The 26,912-nt window shown below is 32.8% G+C and overlaps 1 protein-coding gene across 1 annotated transcript in view; it reads right to left on the bottom strand.

Moving 5' to 3' along the window:
* The window catches only part of LOC136989783 (ABC transporter G family member 23-like), a 33,024-nt gene extending 8,967 nt beyond the window's left edge, over positions 1-24,057 (bottom strand). Inside the window, 10 exon segments of the mRNA XM_067288056.1 lie at positions 676-749; positions 3,342-3,445; positions 3,542-3,707; positions 5,507-5,739; positions 7,568-7,759; positions 10,813-10,906; positions 13,000-13,107; positions 13,188-13,342; positions 15,349-15,508; positions 23,900-24,057. Coding sequence (XP_067144157.1) covers positions 676-749; positions 3,342-3,445; positions 3,542-3,707; positions 5,507-5,739; positions 7,568-7,759; positions 10,813-10,906; positions 13,000-13,107; positions 13,188-13,342; positions 15,349-15,508; positions 23,900-24,033 — 1,420 coding nt within the window. The 5' untranslated portion in view covers positions 24,034-24,057.
* Between the last annotated feature and the right edge of the window lie 2,855 nt (positions 24,058-26,912).

The following is a 26,912-nucleotide window of genomic DNA, read 5'->3' as shown; positions in this document are numbered from 1 at the left end:
TTTTTATTTATATATTGGATCCTTTTTAAGATTGATTATTTAAAGGATTATTTTGAGCTTTATTTTATGTTTTACTGTTTTTATGGTTTTCATTACCTTGCCAAACATCATATCACGATTTCGGTTCGTTCTGTTACTGATAAATCGGTCCCCACTGTTTATAAATCTATCAATAACTTTAGCACGTTTATAGTCTCGAATCGTCACGGAGGACTCCATCCGAGACTAGAACAATTAGACCCCACGTCCGAAATCTACATTGGCACATTCATATACCACTAGACTCAACAGATTTTTTTTTTTTTTTAACCGAAATTTTTATTGGCGGAACACAACTTGGGAACCCCTGCATTACAGGAAACTCAACCTAAATTATTCCACAAGCAGTGTACTTGTGCATAAAGTATGCTAAGTAGAAACAGTCTTTCCATAATTACAAGCACTTACTGACCAGCATGGCATGGCCATCCAGCATTCGGCATTTTTTATTTAGTAAACTACATAATTTTAAAATTAAAATGTTGCATTATTTAATGACCTCTGTAATTATTTCATTTTTATAAATAATCTTTGATTACATTTATGTGAATAATCATTAGAACTTATTTGTAATAGAAACTTAAAGGATATGATAATTTTGAAAATAACGGACAATGATTGAAAGCAACAACTTACTGGACATGTCCATATCGATGGTAATTGTGCTACAGTCAATGACATCCTCATCTGCTGCGATTCCAAGTTGAAGTCTAGTAATAATAAAATTATCAGGGCAGAAGTCAATCAAATAAATAGAAATGAAAGCAAATTTAAATGTTATAATTAGATTAGAAAAACATGAAGGAAGACATTCTTAAAATATTGATGATCATTCCTAGAATACTATCATTAGATAGAAATCCAAAATACATTACTGTTTACCGATCAGATATTATTGCACTTACATAAGAATTAATGTGGCCCTTTGTTTCGAATATTTTATGTTCAGAAAATTAAATCAGAGTATTTTTTCTCGCGAGGTGCCGTAGTATTTGGCTAGTCGGATGATGGCCTAATTAATATTTCGTCACCACGAGTGTAACCTAAACGTGTTTTTCAATCATTTTCTAAGCCTAGAAGTTTGACAATGGCGTTTGGAATGTCGAGAATGATTCCATTGAGTTTTCAAACGCCATTGTCAAACTTCTAGGCTTACAGGAAAGCGGCGCTGAACGTCCGAATACACGTTTTTGCGTTTAAAACTTCGGCCTCAACCTCGCTACTATAAAAATTATTTCTGGTTTTGTCCAGTCAGACAGTCCCACTGTATGTCATTTATGAAACATTTATATTATGTTCAAACTTTGCAAACATGCCAAAAGCGAAAAAATTTCTAAAAATACGTCACTAAGAAACACCCGATTGGCTGTATAAAATATGAAGCGATTACCGGTGATTGCCGACAGACATCTCGATGTCACTTTTTCGTTTTGTCGTAAATTCCATGACGTATTTTATGAATACGAAATATAAAAATATCGATAGTTTCGGGTAACTTCACGATATTGGAAACACTTTTGTGATTCCAGACCGGGTTTTAAAAATCGAGATGTACTTGTGTCTTTAATTTTTAATTACACCATTAATGAGAGTCTTTCATCAATTTTTTTTCTGTTCAGAAGCACTCAAATCTTTCCATTTCTCAAAATAATGTTAACATATTAATCAAAGACTTACGAATGAGTGAATACACTCGGATCTGTTTTTACAAGGTAGACATAAAGAAAAAAATTAAACAGTGTAGGAAAAAAATTGCGTCCTTATAGAAAAATAGGAGATTGGTAAAAGCCAGTAAAAATGATAGGTAAACCAATTAACACAACACGGCATATTTAAACGAAATATTTCAATTCTAGTTAATAATTAATTTCAAACTGCTCCTCCTTTGATTTATCTCCAAAATATAAAATAAAACTTGTGCGAATAATATAATTTCCTCGATATTTCAATTAAACACCAAATGCCTGAGTTATTGTATGCCATTTGCTATTAGGCTAAAAGCTGATTTCATATTAAAAGAAATCGTAAGAAACGCAATCGCCAAACTTTGAATAGACAGAAAAAAATTTAATTCAGTCACCGGATATAATCGGAACGAAATATCCGATTATCGATTATCGCTTCATAAATTCACTAAGTCGTAAAAACATCAATAAAATTTACTTGAGCTTGTTGCAGCATTATATGAAAATTCTATTATTTTCATATAATAATAATAATAAAGAAATCTTTATTATTATTATTTTTTTTTAAATAGCAGTTTTCTAGACAAAAAGTACGAAAATTTATTGAAACATATAAGGATGCGTCTATATTAGTAAAAATTTGCATTAGGCGCTGCATTCGGCGAAAATTTTTGACCGCGCAAATAAAACTTCATAAGTAGATGTATGCACAGCACAGGACGCGCACAAGAATTTTCGCCATGTTCAACGCACGCGATCCATTTAATGTTGGTTTTTTAAAAGACATCAAAAGGATTGCGCAGCACTCGTATTTGGATGTGAAAACTTAGTTTTTCGTGACAATCACTGGAGTATGTGTTACTGCTACTGTGAGATGCCTGCGTTTTTCGTACACTTGTATTAAAAGTATCGCATACTCTTTGTTTAACTTCATTACGGAAATTTACAAAACTAATCAATTGACAAAAGAAGTACAGTAGCCTTTTAATATCTGTCCATTAAAATCAAATATGAGTAAGATACTACACACGACTTGAGCGCCGCGCACAGCGCATAGGGCAAAAATTTATGTGGAAATAAATTCAGTTTTGCGGGGAAATATTTATGCCGAATTCTACATTCAACGCATAACGCAAATTTTTACTAATGTTTTAGATCAAAATAAATCCTGTAAAAACAAACGCGATCTATTCTTGGCCTACCTAATAATTTATTGCCGATCAAACTAAACATTTTCTTAATTTAAAATTTTTGATTTATTACATGATGGCCTCAATTACGAGACACGTGGATTATTCAGATCGACTTCCATAAAGAAATTAAGTACCGACTGGAAGTATTTAATGAGGTGCTTCGATTCCGACCGAGTTTTCACCTTCAAGTTCGGTAACGTATCATCTTACTACTACGATAAGATGATATGTTACCGAACAGTCTTTTTGTTACTATTACATGAACGTAGTAAGTCTATTTTCGTGTATCGACTATGTCGATGACGATATGGCCTACACGTGGAAATATATTAAACCTACCAACTCCATCTGTACAGAAAACTATCATTAAACGAATAAACAAATGTACAAGGTTAATAGTACAGTAGTATAAAAATATACAAACCTTTCAAATAAACATTCTGTAAAATCCTCGTCCACGCTGACGGCGGCCCACAGTTTCCCACTTTTGACGTGTTCGACTGCATTACTTGTACTATTATATTCCATCTATAGGTATATAACATTTACGTGATAAGGGAACGTACCTTATTCGAGCATATTATTCTAATAATCATTACTTCAAACCAAAGAATTTGAACTTACTCTTTTAACTGTTTTACTAGACAAGAGACCAAGAAATTCTTTTGCCATCTGGTCACCTTTCTCGTTGTTAATAACGCCAATTTTAAGATCAAACGGTTCTCTTCCAACGCAAATGCAAAATAATGCAGCGTGGATGGCGGGTAAGAATACTTGTATTAGTAATAAACTATTAAAAAATAAGTTCAATTGAAAGACAGTTTAATTATTAAAATTTTCTTTGTAACAAATTATGAATATTTTGATATATATACTTCTATACTGTTACAAGCGAAATTTCAGTAAAGTACATTTGAAGTTCAATATTTACATGTTCTCTCGGAATAGATTCTGGAACAATTTACGAATACGCTACAGACTTTGAATTTCTTTAATTGCCCCAATATCTGTTTGGATCCTCACAGTTGGAGAAAGCCATATCAAATTTATGAACAAAAATATATGTACTATTTCAAACCTTTAACTTGTACTAACGATCAAATGTGGGCTATTCCAACTTCGTGATGAGGGGTCGTCCATAAATTACGTAATGCTATTTTTATATTTTTCAACTACCATTCCAACCCCGTAACGCTGTCGCTCATACCCTAAAATTACCTAACGCATATCCTCCATCGACCCCCTTAACTGTATTAAGAAATAATGATCGGCATGGATACCGAACGTTTGATTATTTTATCAATTACATGTGTGACAAATATAGATTTTTATGCAACACTTCAGAAACAAAAATGAATCATTTGTTACCCGACAGTTGAGACTCTAACATTACGTAAAGTTATTGAAAACACTCACCCCTTGTATCGTAGTGATTACTTACATATTCACCACTCATATCTGCGTTACGTAATTTATGGACCGTCCGAATAGATTCGGAATTTCATTAGAAGTACAATAGAGCATCGATTATCCGACTTAATTGGGGACCGGGGTTGGTCGGATATCTGAAAAGTCGGATAGCCGAAAAGTATGAAAAAAATGCATTATTAGTATAGTGTATTAGGCCTGGTTTAAATACTAGCTCCCTTTCATGGTCGAGCCAGTGCTGCCAGCTAAAACATGCAAAAATTTAACAAAAATAATATTAATGTAGCCAAGACAACCAATTATAGTAGCGCCACATCACTAGCGGACATTTGAATTTGCCGACTAGAACGCGGTCGGTTAATCGTGGGTCGGATAATCGATGCTCTACTGTATTGCCAGATCTTACTATTAATTTCGTATTATTTGTATTAGGGACAGAGATTAAAATGAGCTATTCGAATTAGCTCATGTTGCTAACATTTAGTACAGTACTAACCTTATGAGTAATCCATACTACAAATGAATTTCATAATTTAGCTGAAAGGGACAGGACCATAAATAAACTGAATTAACTCGTTTTGATCTCCAATATTAGTAATTTGAAGGACAAATTCTAATTTTGTTGATATAAAATAGTACTAAATTTTGGCAGTAAATTACGTAAAGTTTAGGTAGTTCATTTTTGATCGTTACTACAAATTAGGATTGAACTGATGCAATAAGACAATGAAACCGTGGACGATCCTGCCAAAGGGGAGTGCCTTCCGGGATTACTTTATATGGAAAACTGGCCCCTTAATTAAACACACGAAGAAAACCCGGGAAAAAATCTAAGTGGCTAGCACGGCCACGTGGAGTTTTCCAAGTTGAACATTAGTATTTGGGCGCAAACCCGCGCACAACTATTAGTGTTCAATGGTATTATGCACTCGAACGCTGATGGGCCATTACAAATTAGGAATTTGAAATGCTGAATATTTATAATAGACTACATATATTTTTGTTCGTAAACTAGATAGAGGCTTCTTCAACTTTACGGGTCTGTTCTATTCAGTGTGTTTCGTTACTCTGCAATTTAAAACTCATAACGAAACAAATTATATAGTCTATGTACAGTAGTTTTTCTTTTAAATAATAATAATTGTCGAAACGATTACTTACGGAATATTCCTGGTTAATCTAGACATATTTTTCATAAATATAGCTTTGGTTTTCTTTGCACCAGTATTCCCTTTATAATTGTCCGGAATTTGAGGTGTTTGTTGCACCATTGGTTGATTCGTGGAGCTGACGATAGTGCTTCTTCTCATCACTATGTCGGAGATGACATCGGCAATGTTATCTTCGTCAACTTGCATTTTCGATTCGCTATTATAATGCTGAATCGAGTTTACCTAAAATTATGCAAAACAAATATATATAATGCACATATAAATTAAATTTATACATATATACATACTCTCACTCACTCATTTCTGCAGTTTTTATTTACCACGGATATTATTTTCTAGAAATAATTAATTCTGTAGAAATAAATACTGTATTTGTATGTATGTATGTATATTATATTGTAGAACAGGCCTGCTGTAGAATACTATATTCTATTTTTTTTACCGTGTATAATACATTTATGTAAAAAAAACTGTAGAATAAAATATAATAAAATAATAGAATAAAATAATAAGGATATGTAAAATATATTTTTTTAAAAACTGTGGAAATAAATATATATATATATAATATATTTAGGTATACATCTCAATATTGAAGATACCACAATCGAAGGTTTAACTTAAATATATATATATTTAAGTTAAACCTTTGATTGTGGTATCTTCAATACTGAGATGTTGCTAAATTATAATTACACACTATATTATACTATACACTGTAACTATATATACTATATATATAATTTAGTAACATCTCATTATCTCATTATTAAAGATACAACCAACAATCAAAAGAATAATTTATTCGCTTTGAAGTGTATTCAAATCAAGCAATTTTTCAAAGGTAATTTTTTGTATGATTTTGTACATAAATTACAAGAAAAGTTGGAAAGAAGAATAAATGAATAAATAAAATACCGTAGAAACTTATATTTAGAATTAAATTCAGACTTACATAAAGTCAATTTGTATGAAGAGTTTAAATTCGTTTACGAAAATTGTTCCAGGAAAAATAATAGCTTTCAATGCATTTAAATTTATTGATATACAGGTATACCTCGCCTTACGTCGGTAATTGGTTCCAGGAGAGACGACGTAAGTCGAATTTACTTGTGTAGTTACGACGGTAGTCGAAACTACGGTGGAAAACGCCAATAATGAGTACTTAAAGACAGCTAAATAAGACGACAACACAGAAACACAGATGTTCTCATTTTTCGTTCTCTAGGATTTATGATGATTATATTAACATTTACTGTAAATGTACATATTTTAATATGATTTTATGTGCTTTTAACGCTTTTCTAGCGATATTACGACTTCGATATTTGTGGCGGACGGATGTAAAGTCGAATAAAATGACTTAAACTTGATTTTTATTTTTCCATATACTTTTTTGACAAACGACATATAATCGAGAACGACGTAATTCGAAACGACGTAACTCGAGGTATACCTGTATACTCAATGTTGTCGCTGTCTCCAAAATTACATTAGTTAACAAATGCAGTGACAGTCCCTCCGGAAGAAAGATCGTTCTCAAAAAATTGTATTTATCTAAAAAAACATTTGATATTGTTTTATCAAATGTTTTTTACATTTTTAATGACGTTGAAAACGATTTTGCCCAAAAACCCGCAAGGAAAATTTCATACGAAGTTACCGCATTAATAAATGTAAATTCTTGTAAAAAACATTACCATTACTAAAACAAAAATAATTTTAGCTATTATTTTCATTTTTGTGTGCTTTGTAATCTGTTCTTATTAATATTACATCTAACAGTATATTGAAATATGTAATAAAGTATTATTATTATTTTGAGTTTCTAACGATGAAACTCCGCATTTCCATTTTGCTCCGGCCCTTGCAAGCACCTAAAGGGATAAAAAAAAAAAAGAAAGAAAGAATTGTAATAAACAGAATCGTGTCAGAACCAGGGATAGAAAGGACCGAGAGATCCCGATTGCTTTCCACGGCTGTGTGTGCAGTTTTACTACATGTGCATTCGTTTTTTACAGACTCATTTTGATACAGATTTACTTATTACCTGTAGAGTTTCTGGCGTATTACTGTATTCTAAATTATTCATTTCGATGGCAGTTGTATTTCCATCGCTTGTTTCCAAATCTTTTTGGCACAGTTTTAAAAATACTTCTTCCAGCGTATTCATGTGGTGTTCTTTCATTAAGGTCTCCGGATCAGCGTTGGCCAACAGGCGCCCTCTTCTTAAAAGTCCTACCTAAGGGAATAAATTTGTAAAACATTCAATATATGACCAATAATATGACACACGACTAAAAATATAGTTTATAAACAACCTGAAGATCTCCAGTATCAGATTTTAATGTGAATTTGTTGTTTACTTGTTCTAATTGTAAGAAGAACGGAATAAACGGATGTCACTAATGTAGAATTATTATTAACTCAATTACGAAATAAAATCATTTAATGTTTATCCTGAAAATAAACACTAAATGGAGCCACTTGGTCTTTTACCGTTAGCATTTGCTTTCGATATCGAGCTGCCATTTTGATTATAGTGCTTATTACACGTTGTTAGAGTATCATTCTGTACAAAGCGAACTGACGTATCACAATTATGCAAAAGCTCATCAGATAATAATAATTAAATTAGCTGCGTTAATCATAAACAAATAGTCGCGATAAAATTATCTATCGCAAACATTTATTGATAACGTATTGGGATATTTTAAGTGAATGCAGAAAATCTGCTGGTTTTCTGGAAGGTAATATTAGCGAGGTTGAGGCCGAAGTTTTAAACGCAAAAACGTGTATTCGGACGTTCAGCGCCGCTTTCCTGTAAGCCTAGAAGTTTGACAATGGCGTTTGAAAACTCAATGGAATCATGCTTGGCATTCCAAACGCCATTGTCAAACTTCTAGCCTTACAGGAAGGTGGCGCTGAACGTCCGACGTACATGTTTTCGCGTTTAAAACTTCGGCCTCAACCTCGCTATTACATTGTATTTAAATCACATATTTTTTAACTCTCCGCACTGCGAGCACTAAGAGGCGTTTTTAGCAAGCCCATTATGGGTTTGGCCAGGTCCACAATGGGACGACCGGGTGGTGAAAGACAGAGCCCGGCACATCTTTACGGACCACAAAAAAAAAGGACCACTTCCTGAAAAATCCCTGGGGTTTTTCGACCTTTTCTGATTCGATCCCGTGTCCCCCAGAGCGGTAGGTTGCTATCGTGACTTCTCGACCATTTGGCTGTTAAAATTTACGCATTAATAATGTTTATTTGATGATACGTCTTCGCACTATTACTGTATACACAGGATGTCCAAGATGGTAAAAGCATCAACCTGCTTTTCTAAGATACCCGGATTCAAGCTGGGCTCTGCTCAGAATTTTTGTTGGGTGACTTGATAGGTATTTCTCAGTGTGAATTCGTGATAGCTATGAGAAAACCCTCTGTTAGTGTTACAGAAAGAGTTTTTAATTTTTGACTCTCTTCTCAGGATAAGAGTCCGAACCTCCGAACCCTTCAGGGGCCCATTAGTGGTCAATCGTTCCGTTCCCTGAACACTAGGATTTCGGTCGTGGGTTCGCGCCTCGCCACGATGGGCTGGCTATGTGGAGTTTTCCGGGTTTTCTCCACGTCTGTGACGCCCGAATAGGGGCCAGTTACCCTTAAAAAAGACCTTCAGGAAGGCATTCCCCCTAGGCAGATCGCCCTAGTGTTGCGTTGCCATGACTTAACAAACCAACCAACCGAACTCTTCAATTGAATTTGCCTTGAAGTGAATTTGGAAGAATCTTTATATAAAAACTTGGTGTGTTTAATGTATTTTTAAACATCAAAGTAGAATATTACCATATTAGCATACCTGATTTCTTTGGTGTAATGTGTTGCTGATGATTGTGTTTTTCTGATTAGTCGAAAATTAAGCTTTTCTATTCGGCTAGGCCTATAATAGGGGGCACCAGATGGCCAGGGATGGGCCGCTCATTAAAAATTCTTAAAGTTATCGACCCAGACTTGAACCTAGGTCTCCCAAAGCGATGGGTTCACGCCTTTACTGTCTCGTCCACGGAAAAAACGAACGAAAAAAAACGTCGAACAGAAAAAAAAACAAAAAAACACTATTTTATCCCGTAAAGTTAGTTTCGAGTCAAATAAAAATATATTTCTTCCATACTGGTACTTTAGTCTAAAGCAGGCCTGGCTAATTTCTAGAAGGATATGATCTACTTTCATAAATCAAAAGCATTCGATGATCTGCCACCATATTTTTACTTATTCGTAAAAGTTTATTAGGTTGGTCGATCAAAAAATAAAATTATATTACAAAACTTAGTTACGTTTTTTATACTCTTTCATTTTTCATTCTTTCTACACTGTGGGCACTAACTTGTGTAAGAAGACTTTTTTTTATGCCCACAACGGGTTTGAAAATAAGACCCTCTTAGTGCCCACATAGAGAGTAAAAGTAATAATAACGAGCAATTATTTATTGTGAGATCGTCACAATGCCAGGTGCAATTTTTAATCATATTTTAAATTTATTTAATGTATATAAATAAAAATGTACATGTTCGTTTGTTCCTAATAGCTAATCTCCGAAAGTTCTTCACCAATTGCTTTGAAATTTTGACACAACGTTGCATTCGAATACGCGAGTTTTTATATAATATAGATGTCGAAATTTCCCCCGTGGGGGAGAGGGACAAAATTAAGGCTTACCGTGCAGAACTGGGCTTCTATGATACTATTTTAAATGCGGTTTTTTGTTTTTGATTGCGTTTTAATAGGGTAGGTCAAGAGAATGTACACTAAGAAGGGATTTTTCGAAATTCCCCCCGCGGGGAAGTGTTATACATTTATAATAGATACATTTTGAGCACAGCAACGCGTGGCGGGTACTGCTAGTTTAAAATATATTCTCTTCACCTTAAATTAGTAGGGGTTTTCCAATTGTATATCATACTTTTCCTTTTAGAATAGAGTCGTGCCAGTCATCTATCTAACACTTTACAGGGGAAAATTTTTGAATTTAAATAACATGACTTCCGGTTTGCATCGGAAGTTCATATATCAAAACCTCCTGCTCTAGGTTTTCATATCTGGTCTCTTCTTTCAAACTCCGTTCTCAAAATTAAGGAAAGATAAAAGGATGGACGACAGAGAATTTATAGGCCTACAATTTTTTCAAATTGCAGCCCAATAATAATATAGTCCGTATTTAAGTTATCATTCATTACCAGTATCTTTATATAAAAAATTGTGTTTAATGTATTTTTTAAAATTAAAATAGAATATTACCATATTAGCTTGCCTGGCTTCTTCAATGTAGTGTGTTGTAATGATGATTGTCATTTTCTGATTAGTCGAAAGTGCTACGAGATGATTCCATATACTATAAAAAAGAGAAAAAAAACAATTATTAAGAATGCATTTGTAAAATTTACACTTAATAATAATACTAATCTGCTTTTCTATATAGTAATCAGTGAGGCTACGGAACGGTCCCAACCCTTCAGCTAAATTTGCCTTGAAGTTTTGAATAGAAAGGAAGAATAGAAAAACAAAATATTTTGTTTGACATTTACACAATAACGGGACGGATATAAACAACGTAAGTCCTACGATCAACCATCTCCGATTGGCAGCGGCTTAACTAAAATTTTGTTCTGGAAAGATTTGAAAGAATGATCTAAAAAGTACAATCAAAATAAGGATTAAGCGTCCCTTATATACCCACCAGACAGATGTCGGGCGGGTAATTAATGGACGCCCAGATGTATCGGGAACATTCTAGCACATTTGTCTTACAGATACATCTAGAAGGAAACTTCAAAAACAATCCGATATCCGAACTATGATCTTTCTTCTAGAACAATCCAGTAGCGATGTAAACTTATATAAGTAAGCGAGCGATTGATAACCGAGAATTCATTTTTTTTTTTCTTTTACTATATGAAATGAAATAAGTGATCGATATTGAATTATTCATTAATAAAATATAATTTTAAATTTGTAGTTTAAGATAAATCTTTTTTAGTTTATATTTTATTTCTAAAACCTCTGGGGATCCAACACCCACATCATCCGTATAATTACATGTACGCCCAGTTGGGATCGGAATTCGGCGTTGACTTCTCCCGCGGCCCGAGATGGTCTCAAATTACTCCTGAAAAGAGTCAAGAAACCAATCAGGATATGCGATCGAAGGATCGAGACGTTAATAACCCGTGTCCCAACGACACGAGGTTCTATTCCACATATCCCTTTTTCCTCCGAACAGTTCCAGCTCTGACAACTTATTGTGCGCCCGTGTTATCTCTCCCGTACAGATTTCTCTCGACAGCGGTTGTAAGATTCATCCATTCCGTCTCACATTCGGTGATATCAAGCTTCACAGTTGTGATTCACGACTCATCGGACTATGTTTGCGCCGCTCTTCCTACTTTCGGACCGAAGTCGCAACCCAAGACTTAATCCGCACACCCAAGGTCCGGCGAACCGAAACATCTTAGACTTATCCGACCAGGGATACAGCTCCTCCGGTCTTATACAACTGTGATCATCAAGAAAGGGACCTTTTTCACCCAACAAGGATTGTATTCCCCAAGTTCCAATCACGTGTCATTTGGAAGATATCGCAGCTAACACTCTCGAATAAACGGTTTTATGCCACCCAGCGAGTCTACTTCGGTGCTTAAGACACACTCCCATCTTGCGTAATGATTTACTTTTATTTTTGACCCTCCTCCCTGCAGTCACTAATGAGAGGGCCTTTTCCCATCCACATTATTGGCTCTGCCAAGCCCATTTATTGGCGCCGAGTTAATGAGGGACGGGACAAAATATATCCGGGACAGACAATCCTAGAAAAACTCCTGGGGTTGATTGCACGGATTCGATTCCGGGTCCTTATGAGCAGCAAACCGACAGACTCGGTTATCTGCTGGCCTTGCTTAAAATACTATTAAAACCAGTTTGGATCATCTGCATTCGGTCGTTTTACGGAATCTGCTCTAAACCGATTTTAATCATTCTTAAAATAATCTTAATTACAATGTTTCTCGGCTAATTGACTTTTGTAGCACTAAATATTTATGAATTTGGATTCTCTTCTCATTTTAGTTTCGAACATTTTTATTTTGAAACGGAATCGATCAATGCAAAAGTTGAAAATTATTATTATTTCATTTATAAGAATAAAACATGAAAGATGTTAAAAATATGACATTTTTCCAATTTACATTTAACAATCTTTTTATTTGCAATAATGATTAATTTAGTAATATATCGAAATTAAATTAGATTTAATTAAATATCATTATATGCAATTTTTCTCGAACGCTTTCTTCTAGTTTGTGACTAAAATTAATTATTTTACTAGTATACCAAAAATTCTTATTAAATAAAAAAAAATAATAATAAACTTAATCGTTCCTCTTCTATAGGAAAACTTATCACTGTAAAATATTAATTAAAAATAGTTACTTTTGTCTCAGAAGTGGGTCGACTCCAACAGTAGGTTCGTCTAATATCAAAAGAGGAGGGAGATGGATCAGAGCTACCGCAATGGAAACTCGACGTTGCTGACCACCACTAAAAAATAATATATATATATATAATTATATAAATCTTAATATTTTCATGTAGAAGCTATATATTTATTTATTTTATACCTGAGATGTTTTATAAGACGACTTTTATCAGGAAGATCCAGAAATTTGACTAAAAAATCGATTCGATCGAGAATGAAGTTCATCTCCAATCCATATAAGTTACCATAATAAGTAAGAATGTCCACAATTGTAAATTCTCTATATAAGGCTATTTCCTAACGAAAGAAAGGTATCTCATTTCATCTTTATTTTATATCCAAATTTTTTATATTATAATGAACTCTTAAGGAATATGTGTTTTGGACAATGAATAGGTCCAATAAACAAAAGCGATTTGTTATTATTTCCCGAATGCGTGGATTATTAATAATAATGATAGCGATTTGGTTATCATGAGTAATTATAATAAATAATTATAGTCGCGCATCAGTTAAAACTTTCCTCGTATCCATATTTAGAATTGCATTTTCCTAGACACACGTATATGAAAGAACTGTATATATACATCGTATGTAAGATGATTCAAAATTCATTTAACACCTGTAGTAGCAGGAATCCGTCAAAATGGACTGTTTTTATTCAATTAAAATACAGTCATATGTAAAATTGGTACATATGCTTTATCACAATTCAACGTCATTCCAACTGTTATTAAATTCGCAATTGTTTGAAGACAATTTTATTGTAAATAATGTTTATTTATTGAAATGAGTCATCATTTTATAACTTATGCAGTAATATCTATATTGTTTTACTACTATTGGTGTTTCATCTTGAGGTGAAATTTCACCGAATGATGAAGTTTGTATTGATGTAGCTTAATTTCAAACACATCCTTCGAATATCTTTTTTAAAAGTGAATATTTTGTCATGGTACAGTAGAGCGTCGTTTATCCAAATCAATTGGGGACTAGGGTTGTTCGGATAACCGATTATGTACGAAAAAATATAACTTATCCCACGTTGAAATTTTTCTCCGTTGCGTGTCGCTTCGTGTTGAATTTTCGTCGATTTTAAGCTTAACGAAAATTTTTATAATAATAATCGAGGCTATTGTATCGTTAAAAATTATTTCTTTATTTTGTACAAACAAAATAAATATATTGAAGAATATAAAAACATGAAAATTATACTTTAGAAGTTAATCTAGTATCAAAAACGTTTGATTCAGAACGACACAGCCCGACTGGAACTCTTTCGGATAATCGACGTTTTGGATAACCGGTTTTCGGATAACGACGCTCTACTGTACTTCCAGTTTCAGTGAAACGTCACCGACCAAACTGACAGAATTAAGGGTTTTTTTCTAATTTTTCAAATAGAGAAAATATGATCAATTGTCAATTTAGAGAGGTGATAAAAGAAGTGAACGGATCAGGACGATCAAAAACGGAAATAACTGAAGATTTATACCAATGTATTAGAATATTGTTTATTTATATTGAATATGGAATCAATTTACTTTAAATAATATTTGCAAACTTTGTTAGTAAAAACTATATTAAAGTTTTTATCTGAAAATAGTTAACCCTCTATGTCATGGGATAGCTCGTGAAATAATCTTTCCTACAAAGAAAAACGTGATGAACGCATTATTAGAATTCATTCATTTGATATTTGAATATATTCCACTAAAAATTTATTTCTCCTTTTTCAATAATAAACATTAAAAACAGAAATTTTTCATTCGATATAATTGTAAAACTGATAAATAAAATCAACTTTATATACGAAGTATTGCAATACTGTATTTACTTCAGCAGATACCACCAGTCTCCTTAATCTGCATCCCATCTGTGAATGTGCACTTATCTCTGTTCGCAGCAGTAGCGGATCTACATAAGGCCTAATAAGGCTTTAGTCCAGTGCCTCCAACTTTTAAGAGCCTTGTGAAAGCTTTTTTTAAATTGCTTTTGCACGCTTTGGCAAATTCACTAAAATTTTTTCTACAACGCAAATAATGTAGTTGTTAAATAAACAATAGAACCTAGAAATATGACATAATTTCTTCTTAAAATTAAAAAAATAATTAAGTGGCGACTAACAGCACAACATTCTTATACCTCTTCTGCACTTAATGCTTTATTTAAGTTTCACTAAATGCTTGTTAATAACAGTTAGTAAAACTTTTAAATATATTATTAGGTATTAATAATATACAGAAATTAATATGTTGCTTGTATCATTAAAAGTCCAAGAAATACGATAATATATAATTTACCTGAGGCATATAGCCAACACCTCGACCAGGTATAGAGGAACCAGATGAACCGGGTACGGCACCAAATACTTTGACAACACCTTGATCTGGTTTCACCCTGCCAACTATACATCTTAGTAATGTTGTCTTACCACAGCCACTCGGTCCTAGTAATCCATAACTGCAAAATCATAATAATAATAGTAATTATTATTATTGTTTCCATCTATATATGAAACTTAATTTTTAAAATGGGAAATTACCTATCGATTTTTGAATATTTCATATATCAACAAATATTGGAAATCAGGCTTTATCATAATGGGTCATTGGAACTACAACCTCTGGCAATAGGTATTTGAACATGATATTTAAAAAAACAAACTTGTCTAGTTTGATCTCATTTTAAATAAAATAAAAGTGTAATGTTCAAAACAAAAATATATGTTTTATTCACTGGGTTATTAAGTGTTTATCACTTTAATTTCAAATGAATAAACTAAATCATTTTCCCAAAAAATATTTTTACATAAAGCAGTATTGTAAAAAAAATTGAACAATAACAATAATAATATTACATACAAAATAATAGAAATTACTATATTCTTTTTCTAACATAATTTTAATAAAGTCAAAGTTCTGTAATAAAGGACTGAAGAGGGGCAAGGGCCCGAAATGCATTTCCCGGTACAATAAAGTTGAAATAGTCAATTGCTGGTGTGTTCCTTGTATAATTTGTTCTCTTCATAACTTTCAAACATCATAAATATTTCGAATTTTTCTATTTCTGATGGTGGAATGTACAATGCACGTGTTTCTATACTTCTACACGGCATCGATTTGCTTCGTCAAAAGTAAACATATCGATTTAGCGCTAACAGAATTTACAGTATAACTGAATCTTACTTGCTAATGAGAAAAATAAAAACGAATTAAAATAGCGAAAAGAAAATTTTTAAATTTATAATTATAACAAAAACTTTCGTGATTTATTGTCCGTCGCTATAATTGCAGTTGAAAAACCCTCGATTTTCGAAAAACTAGTTACCCTACGCGTGTTACCATAATTTCTTTGTATTACCACAGAACACTAAAAAAACTCAATTACTATAAAGTCTAAACGTTAACAATTTGTTATCCCGGAATTACTATTGAATTATTTAAAAAGTTGTGACAAATAGTTAAAAGTCTGAGCGCAGTTATATTTATGGATTGCAATAGTGAAACATAAAAAAATAAAATTAATATTTGCAAATGCTTCAAAAAGCATGCGTCAATTGGAAAGTTATATAAAACAAATACTGTAAGAGAAACTGTTAAATTTTATTGCAAACTATACATCCAGAAATCTGAATAAAGTGGGTGATCGGTTAACGAACAAACCGGATAACGAACACTTTCGCGAAAGATTTTTATGTTCGGACAACGAACACCTCATGAACAAACACAAGAAGAAGCGACGTAAAATAATGAATGCCGATTGGTCTTCCCTTGTCTTCAGGCAACAATTCGAAACTTTTCGGAGCGCGGGAGTCGTCGATATCGACGCTCAACCCGGTATATACTGATAGTATTCCTCCGAACTTTGAAAATTTCCCTTGTAATTCCAGCCTTTTATTTTTCTGACAGATACAACTCTTTTATAGTATTCGCGAGACTGTCTGGCAGGCACTCGTTAAGTTTTGTGTTGGTTTTTATTTTCAAAAGGTGAGAGTATAATAGCAAAGGTAGAGAGTAGGCAGAAATAAAGAAATAAAGAACATTGAAGAGCTCATAATGGAACCTGAAACTGATCTGACGACAGAAGAACGCCAAGAACTCTTGAATGAAGATCACTAAGAAACTCGGCGAGATATGTTTTCTTCTGAAAAAGGGGATTAATGCCGACATCTGCTATTAAAGATCTTTTAAATAAGTGGGAGGATGTCAGAACAACGGTCTTAGAATGGCAACCAAACACCAGGTTGAGGTTAATAGGCTTGGGATATTTATTATTTAATATTATTACATATAAATAAACGTAGTAAGTACAGGTAGGCCTTTTAAAACGCGGTACCTTTACAACAGGGTTGGAAAAACGCGGAAATTTTCTTACAACGCGGTTTAGTGTATTTAGAAACGAATTATCTTTCACATAACAGAAAAATCGCAACGGATCACATAAGTGCAGTGAAACTTGATGAAACAAGCTCAGATCTTGAAATAAGGCCAGTCAAACATTCTCGAACAACTATAATAAGTGACGATGAGGACTGAATTTGTGAGCATAACATTACTGTATGTTTCTTTTTGATATTGACTTGAAATCATAATCTTTTTAGTTTTTATATGATGTTGAATTTTATTTAAGCTTTTTATGTACATAAATTTAAAAAATGATGAAAATGTTACACCATAAAAGGCAGTTTTTCTCTTTTTAGAACTGAATCCCAGTTTTTGTATTAAGTTAGTGTCTCCTATAACACGATTTCCCATAACGCGGTATTTTCAAGGAACGTATCTACCGTTTTGTAGGAGGCCTACCTGTATATATATATTTTTTTATTTTTGGGGGTCTCCAGAACAAATTAATCAAATTCCCATTAAAACCTATGGTAAATCGATAATCGGTTAACTAACAATTCAGATAGCGAACAAAGTCTTGGAACGGATTATGTTCGTTAACGGATCACCCACTGTACATGCAAAAATGCATGCCGTAAGACAAAGCTGATATTAATTAGCAAAAAGTTGAGAAAAATTTAGCAAATTTTAAAAAGAAAACTACGATGCACGGAAGGTAATCTAGAAACAGTGCTTGTGCAAAAAGTATTAAAAATATGGCGTTTCGCGAATAGACTAGAGGGACTAGGCTAGTCCCTTTAAATTCCCTGAAATACCGTCTAAATATTATTTTAATGCTTCTTTATCTGAAACCTTTAGCTTGAAAAATGTGTATTTCTTCGTGTATTTTTCCCATCCCTGCTCCCTTCCTTTGCACTGATTTCAAATCTTCCACGAACCAACCTGAACACCCCTCGGGGCTCCTTTAGTCGATTCATCGACACGACTAGCACGTATTCCTGTCATACTGTTGTGTTTTGTGCGCGTCCAAGCGGTTCTGTAATAAGGGATTTTGTTTCTTGCACTTATTGAAAATAAAATTGCATTAGTGATTTTTGTATTTCTATTATCTTAAAACAGTTAAGTTTTCATCTAAAGTGTAAATCTACTTAAAAGACTTTAAATTCAACATGGAAGTGGACTCGTTGGGAGAAACGGGTCCCTCGCAGCGAAACATAGCGAGGTTTCAATCTGTGAATGATGCAGCTGACGATTCGTCACAGCGGAGTGAAGACAATCAACAATTTTCGTGCTGTATTCTATTTTATTTAAAAAGTTTTTATATTTTTAATTATTATAAAATGGCGGAAAGCTTCCTTTTGAAAGTAAAAATGGGTTTTATATTAAAAAAAAAAAAACTGTAAATGCTAATAACGAATAAAATCATCATTAAGTCCGACCTAACGAGATATTACACGACCCCTTGATTTCCCCACCCCCTCGACCTTTAACCATCAAAATTTAACAGCATCAATTCCCCTAATACACGAACCTTCCTGCAAAATTTCAGAAATTTTCGAAAAAAGCACAGGAGTTATTAAGCTTCAAAGAGGGTGAACAAAAATCATGCCTCCACACACATACACAAACATCCATACACACAGGAAAAAAATTCCGATTACTTTGCATTTCTCGGTCCCCTCGTTTCAAGGCCCCCTGAATCCAAATGTAAAAATTTTGGGGATCATACTTTCCCTCTGTTATATATAACGGAGCTGGGAGAATAAAATTCATGTGCCAATAATATACGAATAAAATGAATTTTTTCTCCCGGGTGTTTAAATAATAATTGTTCTAATGTATGAAAAATGGATTTTCTCACATCTGGTCCCATTTGAAAATTGTCACCGCACGCCACTGATGAAAATGTACAGTAAATGAAGTGGAATAGGGATAAAAGAACCATAAACGAATAATTTGAACATTGGAAATGGTAGTTTGAGAAATCGTTAACGTTTGACATACATTTTGATTTTTAAAACGAATCTTAGAATGAGATTAGTAATTTAAATAGTATGTTTTTGCATAAAGAGAAAAGTTATGTCAGAAATGTAATTTTACGATGAATATTTTTATTTAAAACTCTTTTTCTTCATTGGAGCATCCTTTAAACAAGTTTAAAGCAACATTTGTATTCTGGATATTGGTTGTACATTTAAATGAATTTTATTCACATTTAAATTAACATTTAACAAATGGATGACAAAAAGAAAATTGTTCAAATCCAATATCCTCTATCCACAAGGAAAGGGGGACAAGAGTACGAACTACTCTTTTTGTCTTGTTTTACAAGTTGTTGACAACATTAAACGTCTCAGTTGATAAAGCTGATGGTGGACATTTACTGAATCGTTTACTTAATTTAATCGTGAAAGAAAAGAACACGGAATAAAAAAAATAACGAACTTCTTCTTTCATGTGCAATGACACTAGATGTCGAAGAAGTTCGTTATTTTTTTTATTCCGTGTTCTTTTCTTTCACGATTTTACGTGCGAAACACGGACTTCACACTAAACGGAAAATTGCCATTACGGTTACGTGAGCTTTTTTTCTTTAAGTGTGACTCCAGCCTTAGACTAGACAGTTCCTCGAAACCGTTATTTTCCATCGGAACTATTGGACTGGACGGTTCGTCGGAACATTTGGACTAAACAGTTCTCATCAATTTTAAATATAATAAAATGTTTGTCTCTCTCTGTTCTAAGCTTTTTGATAGATTTGCTCCAAATTTTTCATACTTATTTTCTACGACCCTATATAGATTTGCATGAAACTTGGATACCCACTTTTCTGATTTGATCACCTAAAATATTTGCATAAGACAACAATTTACTTACAAACTTTACAAGAAATGTTAAAAACGAGGGCATTCTTGTTCAATATATAAACTACAAAAGTTTAATAAATTCAGTTTGACATTCATATTCGTGTAGCTAAACACAAACACACAACACGGTTAACTGATCTTTCGTCCATCCTGCATCCCAGAAATGCACATGTATTCGCTATTGGCAATTATACACGTTTATCTTATAATAGTTTCACTAACTATAAAAATACGTGATAATATTGCTTCTTTTTTGGTATTTTTGATATACAAAACAGATATTCTTAATTGTAGCAGATATATACCTTCTGCTGCAATTAGCAGACAGAATGGTGTCCTCTGAATCTAAGTCCACCGCGAAATCTTTACGAACCCAATCTTGACCTATATTCTTGTTGTTCCCGATTAACTTAATCGGGATAAATCTTGTGCCGATTAAATTACGTCGCGTAAAATTAGTATTAGGGATTGGTCTAATCACGAATTAATGAGAATTTACTTTTATTAGCATCTACGGAAGATTAAAAGAAACGGGTAAACGTGACCATTTATCGAGTTGTTTTTTACTAAAATTATCAAAGGCAAGCTGTAGAAAGACGAACGTCGTGCCGTTCACTAGAAAAAGTAAAGTGTATTCTATGATGTCTGCTATCATATTTTTCATAATTCAATCTACTGTCGTTTTGAAACAATGTAATAAAATTATTATTATGTTTTAAAAAATCGATTAATAAACGTTACAACTTAGAACGGAAATATGATTGTAGATCAAATTGTACTTTTGGTTCACGAAAGTCTAACATAAATTGATCGAGTGATTCAAGAAAATCGATCATAACAAGTTGGTCGAGCCTGCTCATAAATTATAATTTATCATCTAGAATAACAAGTTTACAAATCTGTAGGCGATTTTAACCGTTCTTAATTAAAATATAAGTCAATTAACCGATTTTTGAGCCACTTTGTATAAATAATTAAGTATGAATATACACACATTTATTTATTTATACAAGGTGACCAAAAGTCGGCTAATCGACTTACATTTTAATTAAGAACGGTTAAAATCATCTACGAATCTGTATACTTGTTATTCTATATGAGCGGTAGCAAACCTTTCTGATCTCGCATACCACTAAACTTATAATTTTGAATCCAACGGATCAGTATCATCAGTTTTTTAAACGACACAAATATCTATAGATTAATGATCGTAAAAGTTCCATTTTACTTTATTAACATGAAATTCAATGGTACAAATTATAACAAAGTAGTGTGATGTTTGTTGCTGCTTGTTAGAAATAAATTTATGGATTCTTGGCTTGTTTCCGCCAAGGACGACATTCGCACTCACATTATTTATTGATTTATTGCATTATTACTTATTAATAACAGTCATTTCGTTTTTGGTGCAATAAAACCTCCCCAATGAGTGAGAAAAGCAACCAAGCATTTTGAATTTCTTTCGTAATACTTCGCGTAACCTTGAGTTCATCAATGTCCAAATTTCTCCACTGGCTGTTCGAGACGATAGTTTATAGCAAGCTCGACCAACTTGTATTGGGTTGTGATCGACTTTCTTGAATCACTCGATCAATTTATTATAGACTTTCGTGAATGAAAAGTACCATTGATCTACAATCACATTTCCCTTATATATATATAACTTTACAACTTATAACTTGTTCCGTATTATAATATATATAATATATAATAATAATAATAAACACTACACAAAAGCCTGGGAACATTACAATTGAATAAAAATACATGCATTACACTACAGAAGGCCACTATATTGAATACATGCCATATTGTTAGGAAATGCCTGAATACAGACACTGATACACTTATTTAATTTTAGTTTTGTTTTGGTTGCTATGCCTTGACTTTGGTCCGGCATAGTACACTGCCACTGGTGTCAACCGAGTATAACCCACTAAACCCAACACAATAATAATATTATTACATTGTTGCAAAACATATAGCCTATATGTATAAATACACACAAGTAATAGAAAACTCCTATTAATTTAATAATAATAATTGTAAAACAAAAAACATAAGAGCCTGACTTTCACTTACATTATATAATCCGCACGTAAGCAAGTCGATAATTTTAAAGTTATTCCATAAACTTACAATTGATTGATTAAAAATTTGCATTAGAATCTCGTATCTACATTGATTTTTATAGAAGTATCCGTAACTACCACGAAGAATAATTAAGTTTTTCTCTATTTCCTAACAGAAGTTCCAAATTATTTATAAATAATGTAATTTTTGCGTACACGATACGATATAACGAAATGTATTAATTTTTTCGTTCAAATTATTTAACGTTACGAAAATTTAGAGGGGGAGAGAGAGAGATTCTGAGAATGATAAGCATAAAAAGCGATAGTTTTTCCGTAGATTATCATCATTTTTCTGCATACAAGAGCATATTTCCGAGTATACAAGAATCTATAATTTCGATAGGCAAAATTCTAGGTTCTTATATGCTCCGAAACTAAATTTCAAAAATTGACGAAGCCCTTTCCGTTCTTAGCATCAATTAAAGTTTAATTTCTTAATAATATTAAAAGAGTATTCCATAACTGTTAATGGGTAATTAGCAATACGAAGACTGGATTTTCATTCGTAATATGGTTAACCGGAAAAGTAACGTTCACACATTTAAAGCCCAATTCTTAATCGTATAATACATAAATTGGTTGTATCGTGACAAAATAATTCACATTCTTAATCATTTTTAAGATTTCTTAATCGAGATATTAAAAATGGTTTACGCGAAACTCTAATATCCGTATTCACAATCGAGGATCGAGAGCTTGTTAGAAGTTTACTTTTTGAGGATCGAGTTAAAAACGCTTTATCATCGATTGTGAATACGGCCGTAAAAACGGCGAACTTAAATTACAGAAACCTCAAATACAGTACATTCTCGTGTAGTATCAAGAGTTTTTGGGATCACAACAGAAACCCTGTGCTCTAATGTACAGTACCGAACTCCTGTGGGAAACTCGGTTAACCGTTACATTAACGTTTTCCTAATTCGAAATACACATCTAGATTACTAAAGAATATCGGTGAACGTCGATATTCCTTTCGCTTACTGTCAGAATTAATACTTTCATAAAATTTTAACAAAATACAAGTGAATTTAGCCGATTTATACATTCAAAATTTCAGCAATGAAACTTTCTAGTTCCATCGGGCAATATGTATATTGCACGAAAATCCTGTTGTCTTTTTAATATTGTACATTAGTATTAAGGATTTGTAGATTCAAATCATTAAAAATTAATTGACGATTCTGGTGCTTTTTCATATTTTCAATTGGCCGAAAAGTACAAAATTCTCAATTTATCCGAAAATAGAAATTGCAGTCCGAAGATGAAATATATAGTTTAATATTATCACTAACGCAATATAACTTTTTCTGAAATCAAAATTATATAATACCATTTAAGGTCAAATATCACTTAACGTCAAAATTCAAAGGCTGTCCCCAGGATCCCGTTGCATTAAAATTATATTACACGCTACAAGACATAACTTAATACTGGTAGCTTGCTAGATTATAAGCAACTTAATAAATCAAAATCGCTTAAGACTAGTAACTCGTAACTTGTACTTACATAGATCCTTTCCGCACATCCAAGTCGATACCATTCAAAATTTTGACCCTGTTAGCCTTGATTCCGTAGGATACTTCTAAACCTTTAGCTTCGACAGCCGCTGCATTTAGGTTAAGTGGCTTCACACTCGCCATGTGTTTAGATTACATCAGAACTGGCGGATCTTCGATCGCCTTTCGAATTATGACTGAGACGCGATCACTACACATATACTGATTTTCTATTGGACAAGTCTGAAATGTCGTAAGTAACTGGCAATTATTTCCATTTTTTCACTTAAGGCAAATCTCAAATGAAAACGAGTATAATAATAATATATTACTTACATCCGGTCAAATCTAATAAACTTTTATGGTAACGGAATTTTATATAATCCGAAAAAGTTAAAAGAATTTAATCTCAAAATTAAAAATCGGCGAGAAGGGTGGCTTTAAAATATTTCCATTGCTTATTTCGGTAAATATACAATTATAATGTATATTTATTATAATTATGTAGGTTAGCGATAATCAATGTTTAATAATAAGCGATCGATCAGTAACCGAAACAGTCGATTCTCAATCGATCGATACGATTGATACGACGTTGTACGCAAATTACTCGCGCTTCGACTTACGTAAAAATACAAACGATCCACAAATCTATCTGGTGCGAATTCTTCCAAAATTTGGTACGTCGTATCCAATCCACTTTGATTTAGAATAAACGAACAATTATTTATTGTGAGATCGTCTTAATGCCGGGCTGCAATTTTTAATCATATGTTTAATTAATTTAATTTAAAATATATGTTCTCCACCTCAAATTCCTGTAGGGTCTTGCACCTGAACATCATACTTTTACGTTAGCAATACGATTTACGTTGTGGCTGTTATCTATCCAACTCCATTCGGGGAAACATTTTTGAATTGAAATAACCTGACTTCCGGTTTGTACCGGAAGTTCGTATACAGTTAATCGAGCCTCCTGCCCTAAGCTTTCCATATCTGGTTTCGATTTTCGTCTAACTAACTCCGTTTTCGAGATTAAGGAAGGACAGGCAGGCGACAGTGGGAATTTATAAACATAATTTTTTTTCAAATTGCAGCCCAATTAGCGACTGTAATTGACCATCGCAAATTGTAAATTACGAATATACAGGGTAGCCCAAAATTAGTATTGTGTTGCGTGCGTTCCAGACACTCGCGGGCACGAATCTTAAACTGGAGTTTAGAAACGTGTTTTTCTTTTACAAAACAGGTGGGAACATAATTAATTATAACGTTTAACTGTTTTATGGGCCACCCGGAATAATCCGCATCGCAGATATCACGCACGTAGGTGCAGACATCTTGGTGCGAATTGAATTGACGGATAGGCCGTAAAGAAGCGCAACACGAAGGCGATCTGAGGAAATGGAATAGCCTCCCGAGGCTTCTCTACGAGAACAGTCCAAGACGGAAGAAGAAAATCCGAAAAACTCCACGCGGTCAGCCCATTGCTCGGGCACGAACAATCACGTCTGCAAAATGCCACCGTTTTACAAAAAAGCGATTACATTTTCTTTATTCCACATTTTTAAAAATATCTTCTACACGAGAAACGCGTTTCCCAATTGTATTTGAGAGCTTGCGTAGCGGAAGTGCTTCAAAGCCGTTTATGGAAATAGCGATTTACCGTCCACAAACATTAATTTCCAATAATTCAGACATTCGAAAACTTTTTAAAATTTTTTTATTTAATCAAAATTTCCTATTATTAATAAGAAAAATTGATATTGTGTAGTAATAATAATAATAATAATAATAAAAGCACAATTTCAATAGCTTTTTATTTTAATGTATTCACATTCGAATTTTAAAAATTTATCGAACATTTTATTTAAAAATGTTTCTTCTCTTGCTGTATATATATTTTATATATATAAATTTATTAATCGTTAATTAAACATTAATTTTTATTATTGTTGTTATTATAGTAATATTTATATATTTACATATACATACTTTAATTGAATAAGTATATAATAGCACACGCTAAAACACGAAAGAACAAGAAAATAAAACACAACATTTATAAATACAAAAAGGAAAAAAGTTTTGGCACTAGAGATTAAATCATTTTTTCCAATGGAAATATATAGCCTACCATCTGTACAAGAAATCGCTAAAAACGCACACGATACAGCCCAAAAATCGGTTAACCGTGTACAGTGAATTCCTGGTACGGTATGCGAATGAGACAGCAACGGTTAACCGAAGTTTGGGCCGTCCCGTACATTACACAATGCAAATTTTGGCCCACGCATAAAGATCCATTGATAGAAACGCGACGGGATGTCGAATAGAAAAACAATATTTTACTAACACAAACGTGTATTAGTGACTTTTTTCAAATATAAAATCTTAAGAAATTTCTGTTTGATTTTTCTTGAATTTCTCCACTCGTTCAATGTCGAACTTCAAATTGTTTTGAATAAAAAGTATCGAGGAGAACAGTTCAAAATGTCACTGATAAAGTCCAGAAATTTTAACTTTTATCTGGCAACATTATTATTATAAAACCGAATTTTTTTAATGTTAAAATCAATTTTCCAAATTGTATTGCTTTGACTTTTGAAATTAATATCTAAAAAGTTATTACGATTAACAATTTCTGCTTACTCATTCGAGATGTTATAACAACGGAGGCACATTTTTTTTAAGTGACTATTTGTGTTTTAAAACAATCGTGTATGATATGCATTGTATTCGACTGTCTGGAAAATTGTTTAAGAAGCTATCGATACAGTTTCGTGCAAATAATTATTTTATTCAAATTATAAACGCACATTCTGTTGGCTTCTCAGGTACAAAACAACACCAGAAATTTCTTAACAATCAGAACAATTTTTGGATATGTTGTAGAGGGATGTTTGCTTTTGCATTTATAAATTGACTAGGCTGCTGATATGTAAATAGATTCCGATCAACCAGTCAACAATTAATAATAACACCAAATTTTTTTTGCAATCAGTATACGTGGGATGGCCCAA

Source organism: Centruroides vittatus, unplaced genomic scaffold, assembly GCF_030686945.1.
Source record: "Centruroides vittatus isolate TY-2023 unplaced genomic scaffold, ASM3068694v2 scaffold_769, whole genome shotgun sequence".
Lineage (NCBI taxonomy): Eukaryota > Metazoa > Arthropoda > Arachnida > Scorpiones > Buthidae > Centruroides > Centruroides vittatus.
This window is presented reverse-complemented; position numbering and strand designations above follow the sequence as displayed.